We start from the raw sequence: 21,648 nt of genomic DNA, 5'->3' as shown, positions 1-21,648 counted from the left end.
TATACCACTCTTCATTTTAATATTTTAGTCGTAGACAATGAAGATACCTAATTATTTTGCTAATGTTATGTGATTTTGGTGATAGGTATTAAAAATTACCTAAATTAGTAAAATAATTGTAGGTAAAATGGTAAAGTACGTACCTAGGTAGATAAAACGTGTTTATCAAATAAGTACCTATATTGTATATTATATTTAAATACGATATGAATATTCATATAAAAATAAATAATACTCATTATTGACGAGGGTCAGTTATAATAATTAATTGTTTAAGTAAATTAATATTATTTTATTTATCAGACTGTATAATAATATAACTATGTGACGTTTGTCTGTTTTTGTCTATGGTTAATATATTGTAGTGATTGTAAAATGGCGGATGTCTCTATTTCAGAACGAAAACTGAAAACGCCGAAAACTCCCAAAACAACTAAAAAACGCACTCGCAATCCTGAAGGTATTGTAGGTTTATTAAGCGAAATCACTTTTCCAGGATATGAATCCGCGCGACCTAATTATTTGTCAGATATATAAGCGGGAAGTCTTTGTTTTGGTATACTTTTTTTGCCTCTTACTGCCTTTTGAGCACCTTTCATACTAATTTTAAATTTCTCTTTAGCGGGAATCCGCGGAATAAAGTTATAATATTAAAACATTATGAATAAAGACATTTTAATTTCTACTTCGCGTCTATTCATTATATTATTTTTTGTATTATAATCATGATTGTAATTTTTTTGCATACAGAATGGCACAAACAGAAACAGAAAAGACTTCGGATAGCGGGGAAAGAACATATAAATACAAACGGAAAACTGGTGGCTGAGAAGAGTCCCGGACCCGACTGTCACTGCAGACGGCGGTGCTTCTCAAAGGTACCCGAGCAGGTGCGCGTCAAGACCTTCGAGGGTTTCTATTCCATGAAAACCCACGACGAACAGAACGCCTACCTGTTTGGTCTGATGCGGCAGATCGACATCAAGAGGAAGAGGAAGAAGGATAGCAGCCGGCGGACATGCACCTTCGAGTACTTTATCAGGGTGCGTGGTAGGGAGACTCAGGTCTGCCAGACTGCGTTCAAGAACATCCACTCTATCACGGAGCGTAAAGTAAGGGTCCTCTGCAAGAAGATGGATGACGGGATCATGTTCCCAAGTGACAACCGAGGGAAGAACAGTGGCAAGCGAGCCGGGGAGGTGAGGATGGCGCCCGAGATCATCGACCAGATCAAGACTCATGTCTTCTCCATAGTGCACACCCATCGCCTTAAGGATTTCATCCGGCTTGATAAATTTACCGGCCTCGAGATTAATATTTCCAAAATGTGGAAGGATTACATCAGAACCTTCGACCCAACTTACGTATTCGTCACACTGCCGAAGGGACAGAAGAACACTGCGGCTGATGGACCACAGCCCGTCGCGCAGAATGACTTCCGGCAGCGAGAGACGGCGGTCGTGCCCACTGACCCCTTCCAGACTGTTACCTATCCAGGTAGTGGCCATCTTATTAATATCGCTGAAAACTATTTCGCCCAGGCTGCTGCCGCGCAGGGCCAGTACTCTGCCCAGCACATCGGTGAATACATCCATGCTGACAAGATGGGATACTACCAGCAGGGACATGTCGTGGTGCAGCCTGCTTCCGTCCAGCATCTGCAGCTGCCCTCTCACTCCGCTCTCCCTTCACTCACTCTGCCTCACCCCTCCGGGCACCCCCATCGGCAGCATGACACCAATACATATGTCATACTTCAGCCTGTGGCGGCGGCGGAACCCGCTGAGAGTGGCCGCGCCGTCAAACACGAAGCTGAAGACCATGGGGGGAAGGGCAGGAAGGAGGCGAAGAAACGCGGGCCCGCAGTCAAACAGTGGCGTTACACCAGCATCTTTCATGAGGAGATCAACGGTGCCGCTCTCACCGCCATCAAAACTCGCCTCGGCATGTACTACACGGAAGCTGAAGTGAAGAAAAAGAAGATTAAAACTGAGATAAAACCGGTTTCTCAGGCCCAATCTATGCCTCAGCAGCAGGCGGGTGTAGGTATGAACGTGGTGGGTGTGGGCACGGGTACAGTAGGGCAGAGCCGTCCTGTTGGACAGCTCCTCGGCCAACAGGTGCACGTGACGTCGGCTCCTCTTCCGCAGCATCACCACGGCTGACCCCCACCGCTTCTCACGCATTGCCTTTTGCTTACTCCGTAGCTTTGTCAGTGAAAAAGTATTTCAGAAATCTTTGACTGTATTTATTTATGAACGATTGACAGCTGACTGTTGAAATAATATCCTACGAGTAATGGTAACGATTGGTATTTTGCTGAAAACATTTATAGTTATGGACGTTAAGTAATTACAAAAGTTATGCGTTTAACGACGATATTTGATTGGATATGTGTAAAAGTGTGATTTTACGTATTTATGATCATCGCAATCAAATTGACAGTGTATATTCAAATGAGACCGTTTTCCTATGTGTGACTTGCGTGCAATAATCACACTAAATGCCTTGAACATTTATGAATTTACTTACCTGCCATGCGATCATCGTATAAGCAAACACACCACTTTGGAGGTAGCTAAAAGAAGTGTGACTATAAAATAATGTTTGGCTAATGAACATGAAATTTAAAATTTCTTATGTCAAAGGAAAAATTTCATTCAAAGTAAAAATTATTTTTCATTCAAGGTAAAGATTATGAATTCACTATTATCTTTGTAAAATATACTTATAAAATAAAATAATAAATAATCATTTTAGAATTTTAAGTGAATAAGGTGAATAGTCTGCCTACCAGTGGTGAAGGGTGGATGTAGGCCTTTGGAGATCTGAAATAAACAGTGCTCACTAAACTTCATCAGTCATACTTATTTATTTTCAAATCGGTGTTGGTTAGTTTTTAAAATTCAATTAAAGCTTTCCTAAACCAAACCATTATACCTAGGTACCTAAAAAAAAAGCAGTTTAGTGTGCACTATTTATGCTGAATCTTCACAGCCTACCTCCACTCTACGCCACTGCTGTCTACCAGAGGTTCCTACCCGAAAAATACTAAGCTTGCAATTTGAAACATTTTTTGATAATTTAACATACAAAAATTGGATTAGATATAAATAAAAAGGAATTCAAGTTATACACATTTTTATTTTTTATATAACTTGATGTTTTTTAATACAATAAAAATAGGTATAAAAAACATTAATAGTATGAATGAATTGGTTGAAAAATCTTTTCAATACATTAGAGAAAACTTGATGAAATAAATTTTAATAATAATTACCACACCATTAAATAACATGTAGGGAAGTAATCGATAAAAAATATTTTTCCTTTTAATGTTTTTAAATACATATTTATTGATTAAAACACTTTGTAGATTACCAAAAAATTGTGTCAAATTGCAAGCTTCTTATCCACCTTCAATGAAATAAATATTTTCTAGATTTCATATGATAGATACAATAATGAACTCAAAATATGTCAACATGTTATATTTACATCACAATATAAATTTAGTGTAAATATTTATTAAGTTAATTGTGAAGATTAATTTTATTATTAGTCCTATAAATAATGCATTATAAAAAATGAGACTGTATCATTCTATGTATATGATGGAGGTCAGTCAATTTGGTTCATACTTATTTAAATTATAATGAAATAAATTAACTAAGAAATAGAACTGTAAGGTTTTAAATAAACGATTATTGTGTATTCGACTAAATTGCCATTAATCAACTACTGCATAATATTTATAAACGATTTTTGTATCTGGCTAATAGATTTTATTGTTTCTTTATAATATTTTATTATTATAAATGCCAGAATTGTGATATAAATGGCCATTTGTATTAAAGTTAATGTCTACTAGTAATTATATATTCGTAGGTATTAGTATAGTGTTATTGGAATGAAGTAAGTCTACTTTTCCTGCTTTTTTTCATGGAATTAGTGTGTTATAAATGTCTAACATCTAACCCACATCTAACCCATTTACAACTTTCATGAATAAATTGGTTACTTACCGTAATTCTATTAAAATAAATTCCGTTTAAATGAAATTAACCAAATATACATGTTATTTATCTTATCAGGTTGGTCTTTACTTGCTTTAGGTATATTAACTTCTTCACCGCGCGGAGCATTTAATTACTATTTAATTACCACATTTAAATAACATGCTAATTATATCTAATGGCTATCTAATAACGACACAACAGTTGTGCTGCCAGCGCTGAAAGGATTAAAACTATACATTAGTACCTCTAGTTGCTTTACACCTTGTATTCCTTTAATTTTTTAGTACGCATGTACTAATACTATATGATAGTTATAATATATTTATAAGAATATTATGTATTATAATATTACGATCAATAAAACGCCAATATATATTTTAAATGTTTATTATTTACTCCATTCTATAGGTCTAATTACAGCAGACCCAACTAGATTCAACGATCATCTTGAGCAATCATCAATTATAAATGGCAATTACACGGAACGATTCAGCTACCAACTCAATCGTATTGGCGCATGATATGATTGATTCATAATATACGCTCGGTTGCTAATGTGAACAATTATAAGTAAAACAACAAAAGAAGTTTAGACAAGTCATGAGTAGCTGGTTGTTTTTACTAGGGTATTATTTTTGTTTTGTATTATTATTGTCTGTAAAAATAATGGATAGTCAGGCAGCCTTCTTCGCAGCAGTTATGTTATGCCGAACGCAAGAGGGCATGCTCATGCAGCCACTCTTGGAAGTTCAAGATCAATTCAGATATGAATGATAAAACGAATACGATTGATTCAATATTATTGAGTTAAAACAGAATATTATAGTGTATGTATAGGTAAATCAATTTCCGTCTCACTTAGTTGTTTCACCCTTATAACATTATCAACTCAAAGCACTTTAATACAAGTGACAATTTGATTTCAAGTATCAGTTGATTTATCGGGTCGAGAAGAAAATGTATTCTTTATGTCATTGCTTATTCGCATAAACTGATTAGTCTTGTCATTTTTTCATGTCTAATAAATTGTTAAAATATTCCAAAGAAAATGCATTCCTTAATGTTTCATTATGTCGGAATTCCAAAATTTACCCCTATAATTGGTACATGATAATTGATCTCTACTTGAAATGGTTTTTTAAATATTCGTATTTCACTGTTTTTTTTACGAAAATCCATAAAATGCACCAACATGTCTTTTGTTGGCATCAAACTACAGAATGATATCGACTGTGTTTAGGAAAAAGGGCGTAACCATCGATTTTTCGAAAAGTGCTTTTATTAGATATTAGCTTTATAATATACGTATAAAAATGAATGTTGTAGATTTTCTGCAATAATTTTAGTCATAAAAAAAAATTAATTAAATTATTTAACATAATATTACGGGCTGCTTGTTGGGCATTGACACTAACCATTTATGTGGTGCAGTAATGCAATGTGCAGACCGTCGGTTAATGACCCCTGCTCATTCGTAGAATGTTCCTAATTAAATTAAAACATGTTATGAATGCTAAATGTTAGTAATTCTATCATTTGAAAGAAGTAAAATTGTACGATTTTACAATGAAAGAGAATTGGAAACTCTTTATAATATAAACGGATACCCGTTTGCATGCCCCCCACGGGGGGGGGGGAGTCTGTCAGGGCTCTAGCCTAGGGGCACGGCAATCAAACATGTGAGATAAACACACATCACGAATTTGCTCTAACAATAAAAAAGTCGCCTGGGCGCTATTACATGACAATGAGGTTGAGCGGTCCAATTTTTGACTGTTTTGTGTTTTTTTTTTTTTTAGAATTATTAATAACCATGTCCTTGCTTTTTCGTACAAGGTGGTTGTTAGTAATTTGAACAATCACAAACACCCAGGCTTTGAGAAAAACACATAAATGTTTTTGTCATGACCGGGAATGTGTTGATACTCGACATCTCTATACCTTAATTAAGTAGATGTATCAAAACTACAAAAAATATACTGAATCTTCTTACACCTCTAATACAATTTTGAAAACGCTTCTGTTGAGCGTCACAGATGTCTTTAAACTTAGCGATAGGTAGGAGGCCCGCAAATGATCCTAACCGGAGGGGGCCCATGCCCATTTGAAGAAAATACAAACATTAAGTACATTATTAATTAATCCTCTAGTATGGAAAAAATGTTGTTTGATTCATAGATACATAATGCAAGTCTGTAATAAGTATATAAGTACATATTGATCGACAAGTAATAAGTATACCTAGTCCGTGAAAAATATTCCGAAACGAAATTACTTACCCACGTAATAATCATTAACCGAGGTCGTAAAAATATTTTAATTTTAATATTATCGTGGAGTAAATATTTTAACGTAATTAATTATTCAAAATAATAAAGAGACCAGTGACGCAGTACGTCACTGGAACTGTTCATCGGTGTCAAGATAAATTGGGATTTTGTTGTGAACGCGTTCTGAGACGTCGATTCCTTCACCCCTCGAGATGTTTCCTTAATATTTACTATTATTATGTTATTGGGAATAATTAATTAGTAAGTGAAGGCACTGACTTAACCCGTTCTGACACTTTCCTTCCTACGAGTTTGTTGACAAACTAGGCGAGGGTTAAATTTCACGCGGCGCCCTATCGCTAAAATATTATAAGACAACTACGAAGCAACATTATATTCAAGCCTATGTATTTTATCTATTGAAACGTCTCGGAATTTTATTATTCTAAATTTGAATCAATAATATTCTCGGTATATCTACATCGCAGGAAAGCCATCCATCGTGTTATATTAAAATCATAAGGGATATTTTCCCAATATAAGTAATCACTTCCGTTTTCGATATTCCGAAAATCTGATAGGTACAAAAAAAATACTCATTTTATACAAGCTTTCAAAACAAATGAAAGTCTTCTGTCACTTGCATATTATTACAATTGTTTAGGTACTTATATTATGACAATTATTCTCTATGCATCCACTCATACAAAATTTAAAAAAATAAACAAAGGAATGTCGCTTCTTATGACACTTGACATTCAAACCAAAAAACACCACAGTGCCATTTTTAAAATTGAAGATCAAAATGCTATCAGCAGTGGGATATGTCAAAAATAAAACTTTTGAGATAATAATTAAACTTTTATGTTTGTGTCATACAAATAAAGGAGTTAACTATATGTTTATTTTGTTTTTTTTCTACGGTTTGTAATGGACAATAATGGTAGGATTTTTTTGTATACCGTTATTAACAGTGGAGTATCTCAGTTATTTATACCACTGTTGCTTTTTAAATTAAATATTTTATATATTCACCTTCTATTCATGACACTTATCTGGCCGACCCCTGGCTAGAGCCCTATCAGCCTCCTTGTGGGGGGCATGTTGTAATGTTAATATTATTTAATACTATGTGGTGGAGAAAGAAGAGGGGGTGAACATTTTAAATGAGAAAATCGTGATGAGCAATTAGCGTTTGAAGTGTTGTTAATTAATATATAAGGGTAATTTGAGGGTAACATTTTCCCAAACAATACAGCAGAGGATCGTGGCGGATGGAAAAGGGCATGGCTCGAGCTAAGGACAACGAACTCGAGAACTGAACTGGGCAGCCAAGGTATTGCACAAATTAAAGTTAAATATTTACACATATAAATTACTCGATATTCATGAATCATTACTGGAAATCAAATAAATTAAGGCTGACTATAAACTGGCTACCAAGGAGTTTTTATTATTACAAAAAATCGATAAACCATAATATTCATCCTCTTTGACTCATTACCATTGCTGACGACCTTCGTAGTCCAATACGTAAGGCAATAAGTTTTCATACGGGTTGTTCTGGATTCGATTAGGTACATTTTTGTGATTTTCTCAAGCCTGGATTTAATTCCATGATTGTTTTACTAATACCAGTGGCGAGGAATGGATATAGGCTGTTAAGATCCGACATAAATAGTGACATTGTCAGTAATACTTATTTTGTTTTCATTTAACTAAGAATACAAATTTCAAGTGATGCTGGTAAGTTTATAAAATTCAATTAAACCCTGCCTAACCAAACCCTAATATTTTAGGTATGCTATGGGCGATCCGACAAAAATAATGCGCACTTTTAAGTCATATTTATTTTTGTGTTATCGGTGAATTAATAATATGTAATAGATAGTGTTGATTAGTTTTTTAAAATTCATTAAGCTCTGCCTTCGCAAACCATAATCGATAAAAAATATTCTTCTATGTATGATGTAATGGCATAAATTTAGATATTTTATATATAGAAGAATATTTTTTTGACAATTATCTATTATGGTTTGGTTTACGCAGGGTTTCAGTGAATTATTAAAAAAACTAACAAACACTTTCTGCGATTTTTAGTTCTAGTTTGATTACAACAAATATTGTGCATGACTGACAAACTTTAGTGTGCACTATTTATGTCGGATCTTAATAACCTACCTACACCCTTCGATACTGAGTACCACTACTACCATACTACTTCTTCACTACTGTGATTGAATCTGATGGCCTGTTGTAGTCTGATTGATGAAAGATGTCTCCATTATGTTTCCAGAGGTTTTCATTTGCAGAATTATCTTGCGAACGTCACGTAGATAACCGATAATAAATTCAAAACATGAAAGATGACCCAAAGAGCGGGTGATCTAACCTAAACAGCGTAATATGGCATTCGAGGGCATTCAAGAGACAATCGACAGGTTGCATAACAACTCCTCTCGCGTTGGTTTGAAAATCAACGCGAAGAAAACCAATGTCTTGTGTAATAGCACCTGTCCTGATCCAGATTTCCCTCTGATTAGCGACGGACAAAACATCGAGATCGTCGACAGCTTCAAGTACCTGGGGGTACACATCACGGGAGATGGCATTTTGCAGAAAGAGCTCGCTATCCGAATGGGAATGGCTGGAGCAACATTCAACTCGATGCGGAATGTCTGGGACTCACGATTGTACTCGGTCAAAACCAAATGCCGCCTATTCGACGCTTGCATTCTGACGGTGCTGCTTTACGGTAGCGAATCATGGCACCTTACGAAGGCTCAGAGCAACCGTATACTGAGCTTCGAAAACAGATGTTTGCGACGAATACTGGGTGTGCGGTGGTATGACTTTAGGAGCAACGAGAAGATAAGAGAACGCACCAAGCAGCCTCTCATCACGCTGAAAGTGAAGAGGCGACGTTGGACCTGGCTCGGCCACGTGCTGCGGATGCCAGAAGAGAACTTCAACCTGGCTTGCCTGTTCTTCAAGCCGACCGGATTCCGGCGTCCTGGAAGGCCGCTAAATACAATCTACAGAGTGTATACGGTGAAGCTACGGGATGCTGGTTTGACCTGGAACGAAGCAAGAAGACTGGCGAGCGACAGGGATTCTTGGAGGCGCCGCGTGGTGTCCATATGCTCCAGTTAAGGGGCGGATATGGCAAAAGAAGAAGAATATAGTTGTTCTTGAAAATCGTTGAACCATAACGTATACGTGGTAAATGTACCTAAATCATATGCATTATTATACTTTATTATCGCTAGTAGTTATACAAATTGGGGAACGTCCAGCGTGGACGTAGGGTTCCAACGTAAAAGCCATCCAGGCTCCAAAGGGTGAGAGATTCTTTGGCAGTAGACGTCAGAACTTATGTGATCTTGTGGTCATTGTATTCATCTGTGCAGTGCCAGTCGACCCGCAACAGAATCGTTCCATGCCGGTCATTATCAAGGGAATCAATCAATGAGACGTAGAAGACGATGGAACACAATCATTGTGACTCATGAGACGGTCTAATTAATTCAGTATGTATTTATTTTTTAAATATAAAATTACTGTATATATGTGTTTGAGAATGAAATTTGTATGTACTATATACCTACCATCAATCTTCACAGTGACGTCCCGTGGGGGTAGGCAGATTGAGCGTCGCTTGGGGGCGGCAGTTACCCGAAGGGCGGCAAATCGATAAGAATCATTAGGACGTATACATAAATGGAGAGGTCCATAAACTCAGTAATATCGGAAATATTTTTCCATTAAAAAAATCAGCTCACTGGTTGCAAACAAAATGTATTAATTAACATAAAAGGTTAAAAAGACTCTAATTTTTTTGTCGGGTTCGCGATGTGTAGTTTACTTCCGTTGTCCTTCGATGTCATGTCCTTGATGGCCAGCAATGACACGTACAGATTTCCGAATTATAGGTAGGTACATAGGTACTTACATAATTAATTTATCCAAATATTTTTGGATTAGTCACTCGCGAATTTTGAAAATTGTCAGGTGTATTTTTAAATGTATCTGTAACCGTGGACTCGCAATTTTGACTATGGAAGTAGAGATGGCATTGAAATAATTAGATTTAGTGGTATATATTTTGTTAGTAATGTATCCATAAAACACATTTCTTAGATATAAGAGTAATGAAAGGATGATAAAAAATACTGTCTGAAAAATAGGGCGGTATTTTGGCCCTGTCTAGGGGCGGCATTTTATCTAGAGACGTCACTGAATCTTCATTTCTTATTCTATTAGCTTTACAATCCGATTTGGATCTTGGCCGCCTCACGGGGAGGTTTCTATTAGATCTTTTCAATGAGAAGTCTTTATGGATTCTGTGGACATTATGGTCCATGCTTTAAAACAAAATATGAATTGGCTAGACCCGGGATTTGAACCGGAGACCACGACTTCATAAACGGACATGTTATCATTCAACCATCTCGACCGCTATCTTCTCCACATTCACTCAGTTCAATCGTCAGGTTCAGCAGTTATTTTGGCTGAGTCTAACAAGTCTAAAAAATACGACTGTCTATCCCTTGGATTTCGAGATATTTTGACCCTGGGGATCATCTTTGAAGACGCTGGCTAAGATAGATCATCGCTTGACTAATAAAACAGGTGAGTGCCGTTCAAAACTGAGTACCTACCCGAGAAAGCGAATAAGCATATATATAATATACACCAAAAAAATAATGCAGTCGCTGTTTTAGGCAGGGCTCGAAATGGACCGGAACACACCGGAGCGCCGTTCCGTTTCGTGAAATCGGTGAAATTATCGCTCTGTCTTGTGGGAAAAATATGTTGATCGTCTGAACTAGATAAGCCTTTTAACACACTTATTTTTATAAAATACACATAAATTTAGATAACTTTCTAATTATCTTCAGAAAAATGTCGAGCGCTCCGGTTCGTAAACTTTTCCATTTCGAGCGCTGGTTTTAGATACTCTTGAGGTATCCAGGAGACTGGAGGAGGTATTTTATATACTTGGAGAAACCTAGTATATAAATAGTTTTATAATTATTATTTTATTGGTTTACATACACATATATGTAATTATATCATATAATTTTACAACTTCTCTCACTTAGGTATTTTGTTTAACTCTTTTATCGTTATTATTGTTTCTCTATACTTACATTTTTTTAATTCACTCAATTCAACGGTTTGTTTCAATAATACAAAATTCCACATTATTGAAAAAAAATAGATAAAGTCTCACGCTAATTCATAGTTAAAATATGTACCACTAAATTTTACAAAGGTGTTTGTATAAGGAATATATTCGAATTTACCTGAAAGAGAAAAGCAACAAGGTAAATTAATGATATACCTACAATAATATTGTGAATGGTTTATGCGGATACATACACTGTTATCGTTCGCTAATTCATAAGAGCAAAGTGTTGTATTAGGTACCTACCTAATGTTCAACATAACGTAGATTATGCCAACAACTTAAGTAAAATGTAATAATTATTCATGATGGGACAACGAAATCTAACATTACAATTTAATTATGAAAAAAAGTATGTATAACTACAATGTTTATAAAATACTAATAAATTACGATGAGTAAAATTAATAAAAATCTCTACCAAGAAAATTTGGTTGGAATAATTCGTTAAAACTCTTGACCTATTTTTTTCTTGTTACTAGAAGGAAAGTTTTTCCAATGAATTTTTTGTAAGTTTAGCCTTCCAGCCCCACTATAAAAACAGACTGAAATTTTGTAAAACCATCAGTTTTCTTTCGTTGTCAGTCAACGACCAACTTCTTACGGTAAACATTATCATTTTGTAAACAAAGCATTTAGTATTAATATTATTATACTAACTCATTTTAATAATAGTAATGTATAGTAATTTAAATGTCAATTATATAATAATACGTATCTACATATAGTGGCAATGGAAAATAATCACATTAATAAATTTATCAATTGTTATTAATATAAGTATTAATATAAGTTAAAGGAACTAATAATAATAAAAATCTTTATATCCGTGATTAATTTGAATGATAATAATTATTTTTGTAATATGTATTTAATTAACCCCGACATAATCCAATGATAAATTTTGTTTTATACGTAATATTTGATTAAAATTGTCGATATTAATATCAATATCACATACGTTTTTGAATTAAATTAAATTTAAAAGACAATGTAATGTATAAAAAGAAATGATTCACTTAGTAAATATAATAATAATATATTATTTGATGGGAAAATCTTTACCGTTAAATCACTTCAACAACAACTTATTTGATTGAATTTCATTTTAAATAATTCGACAATGATATGATAACAGAAATACCTGTCAATTATTAACCATACCTGTTAAAATAATAGTATATTGGTGGTATTGTGTAAATATTAAAAGCTCGCACATGAAAATGTCAATATATTATTTATGCTTATTGTAATAATACTGAATATCGACGTCCGTAAGGTTTATTGTTGATTACACATATGTGTTTGTTTATATTAAATATAAAAAATAGTGTTAATAGACTATCGATATTTTTTTTTTTTTTTTTAAATATTAACCATATTTTGTAAAAATGTGGCATAATTCCCTTTGAAAGTGACATACTATTCGGTAGGCTGTTTATATCAGGGCTTCGAACCGGAATTAAACCGAAAACCGGAAAACCGTTATTTTTGTTCGAATGAAAACCGGAACCGGAACATGTACGATTTTTTCGGTTCGGTAGATGTTTAAACATGCGCTTTAACATGATCTTACTCCTCACGTCTTTAGTTGTCGTTTAGTGTCAAATTCAAGGCGCAAAGAAATCATTTACGATCGTGTAACGCATCTCGACATAATTCTTATAATTTATAATTTATTATTTTAAAAATTAATGGCTACGGCCGTGCGGTGCAGCATAACTATTGGTTTCCGGGCTATCATACAAGTACCATAAATTATTCTTAATTATGGAAAATATTTTTTTAATACAAATAAAAACATTCAAAAATTAATCACTCGGAGCTAAACCGGAAAAACCGTTATTTTTTCGGAGTAAAAACCAGAACCGAACCAATATTTTACTTGAACCGGAATAAAAACCGAAACGAAAAAAATAACGGTTCGAAGCCCTAGTTTATATCCCTGAAGAATTTCTGTTTTTTTCTTTATAGATGAATTTTCTGTGGTTCCTTGGGTTGGTTTGCTTCTCAGCTGTGTCAGTGAGTACTCAATCTGACAGCATGTTTTTAGCACCAAAGCGACACGAATCGAAGCGTCGTTTCTGCGGCAACAATCTGGCTAATACGCTATCGCTCTTGTGCCAAGGTGTTTACAACGACTGGTCTAGAATGTCGAAAAAGGATGGATCATGTATGGAATATTATTTCATTACTAATTACATGTGCTTAGCCATAAGTTTTTATAAATAAGATCTGGGAATGTTGGGAACATATTATTTAGTTGTTTGAAAGTGTTTTTAAATATATTTTATCAACATTAATATATTTTACTAAAATTAATAGATTGATTTATTATTATTTAATTTATCAATTATATACTGATAACTTATTAAAGACCTGCAAAAAAATGTGAAAATTCTGGAATAAAATAAATTCAAAGGTATTTTGCTGAATAACAATTGGTTAATTACATGGAATTTGAATTTAAATACAATAAAATTTATCTTACTAATGTATTTATTGAAATCCAGACATCAGTAGCCACAATATAAAATGAAGAAAAAACAATAGCTTGCATACAATTTAGTTGATCATACCCATGGCCCCCTCATCTTAAAGCGGGCCCTCAGGCTAGAATCTTCAGCGGGCCCCCCTACCTAGCGCTAAGATTAAAGGCAGTGTGACGATCTACATTTGTGTATTCCAAATAGTGTTCGAGATAAAATTTACGCTATTTTATAGCGATTTTTTGTATTTTTTAATACACCCACTTGAATTATGGAGTTGTCGAATATCGATAAACAATAATCAAAAATTGCATCGCACAAATACATATTTTTTAATTTTAGTATGCCAAAAGTGAAATAGAACCGCAGGCAAACTTTTTTTACTATTGGTGCAATTTTGTGTTGTGTGTTTATCTCAGTTGGCTGGTCGATCCGCCACACCGGGCCCCCAGGCTAGAGCCCTGTCAGCCCCCCCTTGTGAGGGCCATCATCATACCTTTACACCAACCACCAAACTATTAGTTAGGCAATGCTCGTCATTATGGAAATACTACATAATAGATTGACTCAACTGTATTTTAAAAGTTTCCCTTGATTGATATTATTTGAAGCCCACTTTTATAATTGAAAAATAAATAAAATATAAGATTGACAGTAATTTTATGGAAAAATACATTTTCAGGGATGGACATGAGTTCCGAGGACTACGACCAGTCACCTCCTCAGCTGGAATGGCCATTCATCTCTCATCAGTCGGCAGCTTCGTTCATGCAAGGTGACGCTCCTCACTATCGAAGATATCGACGAGGAGTCTTCGACGAATGCTGCAAAAAGCCTTGTTCGCTCTCAGAACTGAAAACATACTGTGCACCATTATAAATAAAACTTACAGGACTCCATTATATATACCCTAACCTAACGATAACAATCAAAATGACATAACGAATAGTGCGCTACAATTAGACATAAAATAAAATGTAAACATGGCTTTGTATTTGCCACGGCAACTTACTATTTGTGCAACGACTATATGCTGCAGTTATAATGTAAAGCATATTATATACAAAGTAACTGCAGTTCCATAAACAGTAAACTGTATAAAAATAGAAAAAAAAACATTTGATAGAAAAGTTATGAGTTGCTGGAATTAGTTACTGATAGCTGTTAGTAGCAAAATATAAGTTTTTATCATTTTTTTCAATTGATGAAGTTATCTATCAAAGTAATCTATTCCAATTTTAACTTTCAAATCAATTAAGTACATGTTATTTATATAAATTAACGTGTTGGCTAAATTAATCGATATTAAGGTGTATTAATATATTAAACATATATTGCCATCTTTCAGCATCTTTCAACCCCAGCGAAGCTATTCTAAGATTTCACTTAACATCCAAAGAGCTACCTGTGATAAATATATCAATAGCACGGTTAACTTATTGTGTTAATTAATTACTTGAATACATAAAATGATAAATGTGTTATATGTTTATGTAGCTCTTTTTAGATTAATGTTCTATAATATCACCAACATTTAGAAAAAATAATAAAAATCTCCGATTTTCTCTCTTATTTTAATAATACCAAAACACCTTTAATGTACGTAGTTATCACATTTGGGCCTTTAAAAATACTCGATGACGATAAATAAATCAAATTATTCAGAGATATACAAATAATATACATTTTTATACTTATAAACCATTTTTTTACCTCTGTAAAAATTTAATTTTGTCACATCGAAGCTCAACCACGATATAAAAAAATGAAACAAGGATAGTCATTTTGAATAATATGTAGTTAATGAAAAACGTTGTAGACATTCAAACTAATAGGGATATCACTGTGTAGAAAAAGCTGTTGATTTTTTTTTTTTTAAATAATTATTGTTTAATATCAATTTGTAAAAAGCCACTATTTTTGTAATTGATGTACTTGTGTTGAAATATATAGATATTAATAATATTGACAACATATATTTTTATTTTCAAACGATATTACACTATTATCCGAAGTTGTGACGAAGATATAGACGTTTGACGAAGTTAATTAGTATAAAAATATGTATATATAAACTTTTTAACAGGGTTTGAGAACCAATAATAGTAGTATAATGAAACAGTAGTATAATCAGTAACATAAGTGAAACAATCATAGACACACAGGCTTTGATAAAATCACATAAATCTATTGTGACCTCATCAGAATTGAGCCCGGAGCCCCCGGATGATAGGTCAGCGCTTCATGCACTGGACTACGAAAGCCGCATTGTAATATATATTGTTTTTTTGAGCCGGAATGACGTGTGCCTACCTATACGTCATGAAAAGAAATATTTTATAAATTATCATAAATGCAAGCCAAATAAACAGACCGTTGGAGCGGAGCTCGGAGCAGGAGTACGGAGCAGTGAAGCAATGGGATTTTGCCCGGAGCACCGAAAATTTGTAGTGCTCCACTGCTCCGGATGTTTTTTGATTATTATATGTTCTTCCTAAAATCCAATGAAGATATTAGGTGTATTTTGACACATTGAATTGCATTTTTAACAGTGAAATTATTTGAAATACGGCAACACTGCCGAGTGCTAAACAATTTCACTTTTTTCGAAGATGATTTGCTGGCGGAAATTTTGTTTAATAGAATTAATAATGAAAATGATGAATAATAAACCTTATATCAAAACTATATTATATAATATTATAACTTTTCACTCGGAGCGGAGCAGACCCTGGAGCAGAGCTGGAGCAAGTATTAGCTCCCAGAGCGGAGCTGGAGCGGAGCAGCTAAAAAAAGGGTATACTCCAACCATCTGCAAATAAATGCTGAAAAGCTAACAATTTCATTAATTTATTTTTAAATGATTCTATCTGATAGACATTTACTTTAATTAACCTATCAAAATGAATCAAAGAAAACGAGTAGGATTAGAACTCACATCTTGTACTCTCCGAGTGAGTGATCTTATCCTGCTACTGGTTCGCCTTAGCATCATGTGAATTATTTTATAAATTATGTTATCCAAGTTTTCAAATATATAATAACATTTCAATATGTATGGAGTCCAGTTTATGTAATTTAATACAAATAATGTAAGTAATTAACTCTGCAAATTTAAGAATAATTTTTTGCTGGTTAAATTCATATTCGTTTATTTGGGAGGCGTTGATTGGTCCGTATTGGATAGGTTAAATACACCCTTGAAAAGAAAAATGTGAAGCGTGTGATAAAAAACTAAAAATCACGAAAATTCACTTGTGCAATTTTGCTTTTCAACTGTCAATATTTACGTTGTAAACAAATTAAAAATATTATGAAGTATGTAATAAATACAAATCTGGTAATACAACCTACACATGCCAATATGATCTTCTTAGGCGTAAAACCCACTTAACGGAGCGAGTGGGGCTCTCGCGCAAAATTTCACAAGTGGGTGAAAATACAACGTAATCAAATACGCCAGCGCACACTGGATTTGACTACGCATTGTGCCCGCCTGCCCCATGAGTCACCGTTGTGTGGCTTTTCAGCCGGACGAATTGACGAAAATACAACGTAGTCCATTCATTGAACACGGCGAGCAAAATCACGCTCTGGAAGCGTCGTCGATAGACGGGCGAGAAGCCATTATTTAATAACAGAGAACTCATTGTTTAGTTATTGCGTAATTACAAGCCCCGAGAAATAATATAATATTTTTATTGCTTTGTTATGAGAGACGCTGATAATAATAATTATTTTGTGCTTCTTGGGCCCCTTATTACATAGGTGAAGGGTAATGCGCGGGTGGGAGGGGGCCTACTCAGTAGTGAGCGCACCGAACGCTTTTTTGGTGGGCTTTATGCCTTAGGATCGGACATGATTAAAAAATAAATATGATATATTCAGACCTGTGATATCAAGAAAGCGGTCGTGTTGCGGGCTTGTGATAGCTTAGCCATTGTTAACTATAGAGTGACTCAAAACGCATATGTTCGACCTTCGTTGCACTAAATCTGTTACGGTTTGAGTGAACGTCGCGTTTATATCATCCATCCTGAATTTATCATCATCATTCATCAACCTCATAATATATCATCCATCAAAAGTGTATCGTCCGTTTACCAGTGTGTGAGTGCGTAAATACTAAGCTGGTCCCAGTGTGCGCCAGCCCTCTCATCATAAAGGTCAGTGTCTGGCATCCTGTGGAACCGAAAAAAATCGTTTTTTTTAAACGGTACATGTTCAAACACGCGCGTTAACATGATCTTACTCACTACTTCATTTATCGCTTGTCAATTTATGGCTACGGCCGTATGTTGTTGCTTAACCTCTGGGAAATGCCAATAGATATGACGTATTTCAAAAAATTATTACCTTATTCTTAGGTATTCTATTATATTATTCGTATACGTATTATTCTTACGCCCACGGTGGCCGCGCGGCTTAAGCGTTGGACTATCACGCCGTGGGTCCCAGGTTCGAATCCTGGGTCTAGCAAGTACACATATTGTTTTTCAATTTGTGTGTGAGTCAGGGTATGGACCTAATAGGTTGAGCAAGTGGCTGACATCCATTTCTCGTAAAAAACAAAATCTGTTAATACAAACCTCTACTCTTTGGAGGCCCATATGATCCTATTAGGATCGGATATGGTAGAAAAAAAAAAAAAACAATCATTATTCGTAGGATGTTTTATCACATTTGAATGGTCAAAGACATAGCTTATAGTCAGTATCTTTAGAATTATCTTCAAATTTGTTAATCGTGCCCATTTTTTGAATAATAAAATGCATAATTCTTTTCAAATTTGGGATCACAGAGATTATAAAATATATTTTTTAACGTAAATATTTCAATATATAATATTAAAATTAATTTTACTAATGGTTTTATAAATGCATTTAAAAATTAATAAATCTAAAAAATCTTAACACCACTGCACATTTATGTACTGAAATATGACTTTATTCTAAAACATTAGATCGAGAGGTTTAAAAGAATACTATTTTATGTACCTAATATTTTATGCAGTCATCAATTGTTTTAAATATATTATATAAAGGATAATAGGGCTTCAAAATTATAGAAATAGATTATCTATAACGTTTAAGGAATGTCCAGGATTATGCTCTGAAAATACCATAAAAATCCCCATTTTGGTCTACGTGGCTCACGTGGGCCGTTGTTATACAGTGGAAAATATTTTAATTTTCTTAGCCGTAAAACTTATATGTGGTAAAACATAAATTATTGTGTCCGAACATTGGAAAGAATGCGAATACTAACTCTAGAATACACAATGGACCTTAGGTTATTATGGTAAAAAGAGTTATTGTAATATATATTCATAACAGATTGAGACATCTTAACAAAATTTTCAGCAATCAATTTCGATCTTAAATTATGCTGCGCACTGACATAACCACAAGACGTTACGTTTTCTCCCCGCAATGCTCAGTGAAGGCGTCTCCTACCGATTGTCTCCAATACTTCCTACGGGGGAAATGTGCGTGGAGTGTAAACAAGTTCCGACGCGATGAGTGATGACCAAAGGTTATAATGGGCGGAGGCCGTTAGTTATGAGCGATAGACTAACAGATACCCGTTTCTGAACTTTAATATAAAGTTGTATTTTAGCGATTCACGGTAGACGTAGACGTTGCATAATATCGCCGCCCCAAAAGCAAAAGGGCACATGTGCAATTTTGACGGTTTTGAGTTATGAATGCAGTTTTCTTCGTAATTTTTTTCTCTACATTATGGGAAAAACGGCATTTGTGAAGCAAAACCCATGAATTAACAATTGAGCAAAGAATATAAAGGTTACTTGTGTATTTGTAAACTGATCTTTATTCAATGTAATAGGAAAAAGGTAACATGTACACGATTTTAGGAACTATGTGCAATGTTTACAAAAATAATATAGGAAAAGGGTAACAAGTGTAATTATTTCAAAGTGAGTAAGGGCACTTGTGAAATTTGTGAATAATTTAAAAACATGTTGGCAGCGGACAAAGAGATATTTTGAAAGATCACAATAAGCGTAAAGTGGACGCTCGCAAATCAAAAGATGAAGATAAAGCTATTCAAAAATGCATATAGGAAAAGAGTAACATGTGACTTAAAACCTCTTAAAAATCAAAAATTGACATATTATAAAAAAAAATAAAAATTGCATTTCAATTTTGAGTAATTAGGTCATATGTGTTCCAAATTTCATTTAAAAATATTAGGTAATAACCTCTCCACGATTTTTTCTCTCTCCAAAAACACTTAAAATGCGTTTTTCTCAAAATTCAATTTATGCACAAGTGTCATTTTGCTTTTGGGGCGACGATATAATATTATATAACACACATTATTGAAGTTTAAATAACTTGTTTAGGTTGATTGAAGTATCCTCCGAATGCAATACATTTCATAATTAATAAAATACTAAGTTTTAAAACTATTATAATATGCGTTTTGTCACAGAAACGCCAATTCAATTAATAAGATAATAATATATCGTATATGTCGTAGACACGTAAACAGAACGTATACGAGGTATTTTAATCAGTTTCTATCTACTACTTAGTAGTTTTAATTCATTTTACTCTTAACATAATGTATTCTTTATTGCGGATTGAGAATTACCATGCCTAAGGTTTTATATAAAATAAAAACTCATTTTCGTTGGAACTTAAACATATGCACGATTAAATCATTGTTTACGTCTGCATATGTACATTCTCACCAACTATTAAATCATAATATAATCATTTAAATATAAATAATAATATTATTTTTTTACCTATAAGTACATAACGTCTATTTATTTTCGAATTCCGTGGCGTCCAGTTGTCCCGGTGCCAAATCGTCATGCTTTGAACGTTCTACGCTTCTACGCTACGTTACGTAGATCGCCGTAGCCCATAGTAAAGGTCTCTGGACGTTAAGGAGCGGCTGAAGAGCTCGGTATTCAAATATAATTTAGTATGAAATGGACCTCGGCGTCGTACGCACGTTAATTTAAATCGATCTTTTGGCAAACATCACTAATCATCGGAGATTGTATTTAAAAAAAATATTATTATTACTATTGTCGAACTTCTACATTATTATTATTGTGGACAATCTTACATTATTATTTGATAAACACCTGCACGTGTCCGCTGATCAGAAAACAGGGCTGTCAAAATAATATAATATTTGTAAAATGTTAATTTCATCATAGTTTTTAATCAAACCTGTGCAAGTACATACTGATAACTTGGGTGGATATCGTGGCAAGCATACTATTGATATATCTACGGGTATGTTATTATTATAACCCAATTCAAATTGAACATAGGTTGATACTCAAATACTATTATAGTATCTTTATGATTTCGAGAAAATAATACGATGGAATATATTATATAATCCATATCAATTATTTGAAAACATTATATTTGCATGTATATAATATAGTGAAAAGGTCAGATAACTGTTTTCTCTGCAAGATAACATCAAAATTTATATAGACTTACTTAAATGAAGAATTACATTCATGAGTGAGCACGGCTCAAAGCTCAAAGTTGACTTTATATAACTAATAAAAAATGCTGTTTGTTTCTACGAATAAAAAATCACGGCAATCAGAAAGGCCGGAAAATATGGCCGACAATGCATGATACACAAACATAAAATACACAAAATTACAAACACATACGAAG

The 21,648-nt window shown here is 33.9% G+C and overlaps 2 protein-coding genes across 2 annotated transcripts; both read left to right on the top strand.

Moving 5' to 3' along the window:
* Positions 1-362: 362 nt before the first annotated feature.
* On the top strand, positions 363-2,290 carry LOC147063968 (uncharacterized). Its single transcript, XM_085958616.1, has 2 exons — positions 363-460; positions 751-2,290. Exons 1-2 carry the CDS (start codon positions 376-378, stop codon positions 2,163-2,165), a joined length of 1,500 nt encoding a protein of 499 aa, XP_085814742.1. The 5' UTR covers positions 363-375; the 3' UTR covers positions 2,166-2,290.
* Positions 2,291-13,523: 11,233 nt separating this feature from the next.
* Positions 13,524-14,848, top strand: LOC147063967 (LIRP-like). Its single transcript, XM_085959125.1, has 2 exons — positions 13,524-13,653; positions 14,652-14,848. The coding sequence occupies exons 1-2, from the start codon at positions 13,524-13,526 to the stop codon at positions 14,846-14,848; spliced, it is 327 nt and encodes a 108-aa protein (XP_085815251.1).
* Positions 14,849-21,648: the final 6,800 nt, after the last annotated feature.

Source organism: Rhyacophila brunnea, unplaced genomic scaffold, assembly GCF_057557595.1.
Source record: "Rhyacophila brunnea isolate RB1 unplaced genomic scaffold, BYU_Rbru_1.0 scaffold_8, whole genome shotgun sequence".
Taxonomy (NCBI): domain Eukaryota; kingdom Metazoa; phylum Arthropoda; class Insecta; order Trichoptera; family Rhyacophilidae; genus Rhyacophila; species Rhyacophila brunnea.
The sequence above is the reverse complement of the archived record's forward strand: the minus strand, read 5'-3'. Positions and strand labels throughout refer to the sequence as shown.

Excerpts from the sequence above, each read along its gene's own strand:
- LOC147063967 (XM_085959125.1), top strand. The coding sequence starts at position 13,524 with ATGTTTTTAGCACCAAAGCGACACGAATCGAAGCGTCGTTTCTGCGGC. Across the intron at positions 13,654-14,651 it reads GTCGAAAAAGGATGGATCAT|GGATGGACATGAGTTCCGAG; the intron begins GTATGGAATATT and ends ATACATTTTCAG.
- LOC147063968 (XM_085958616.1), top strand. The coding sequence starts at position 376 with ATGGCGGATGTCTCTATTTCAGAACGAAAACTGAAAACGCCGAAAACT. Across the intron at positions 461-750 it reads ACGCACTCGCAATCCTGAAG|AATGGCACAAACAGAAACAG; the intron begins GTATTGTAGGTT and ends TTTTGCATACAG.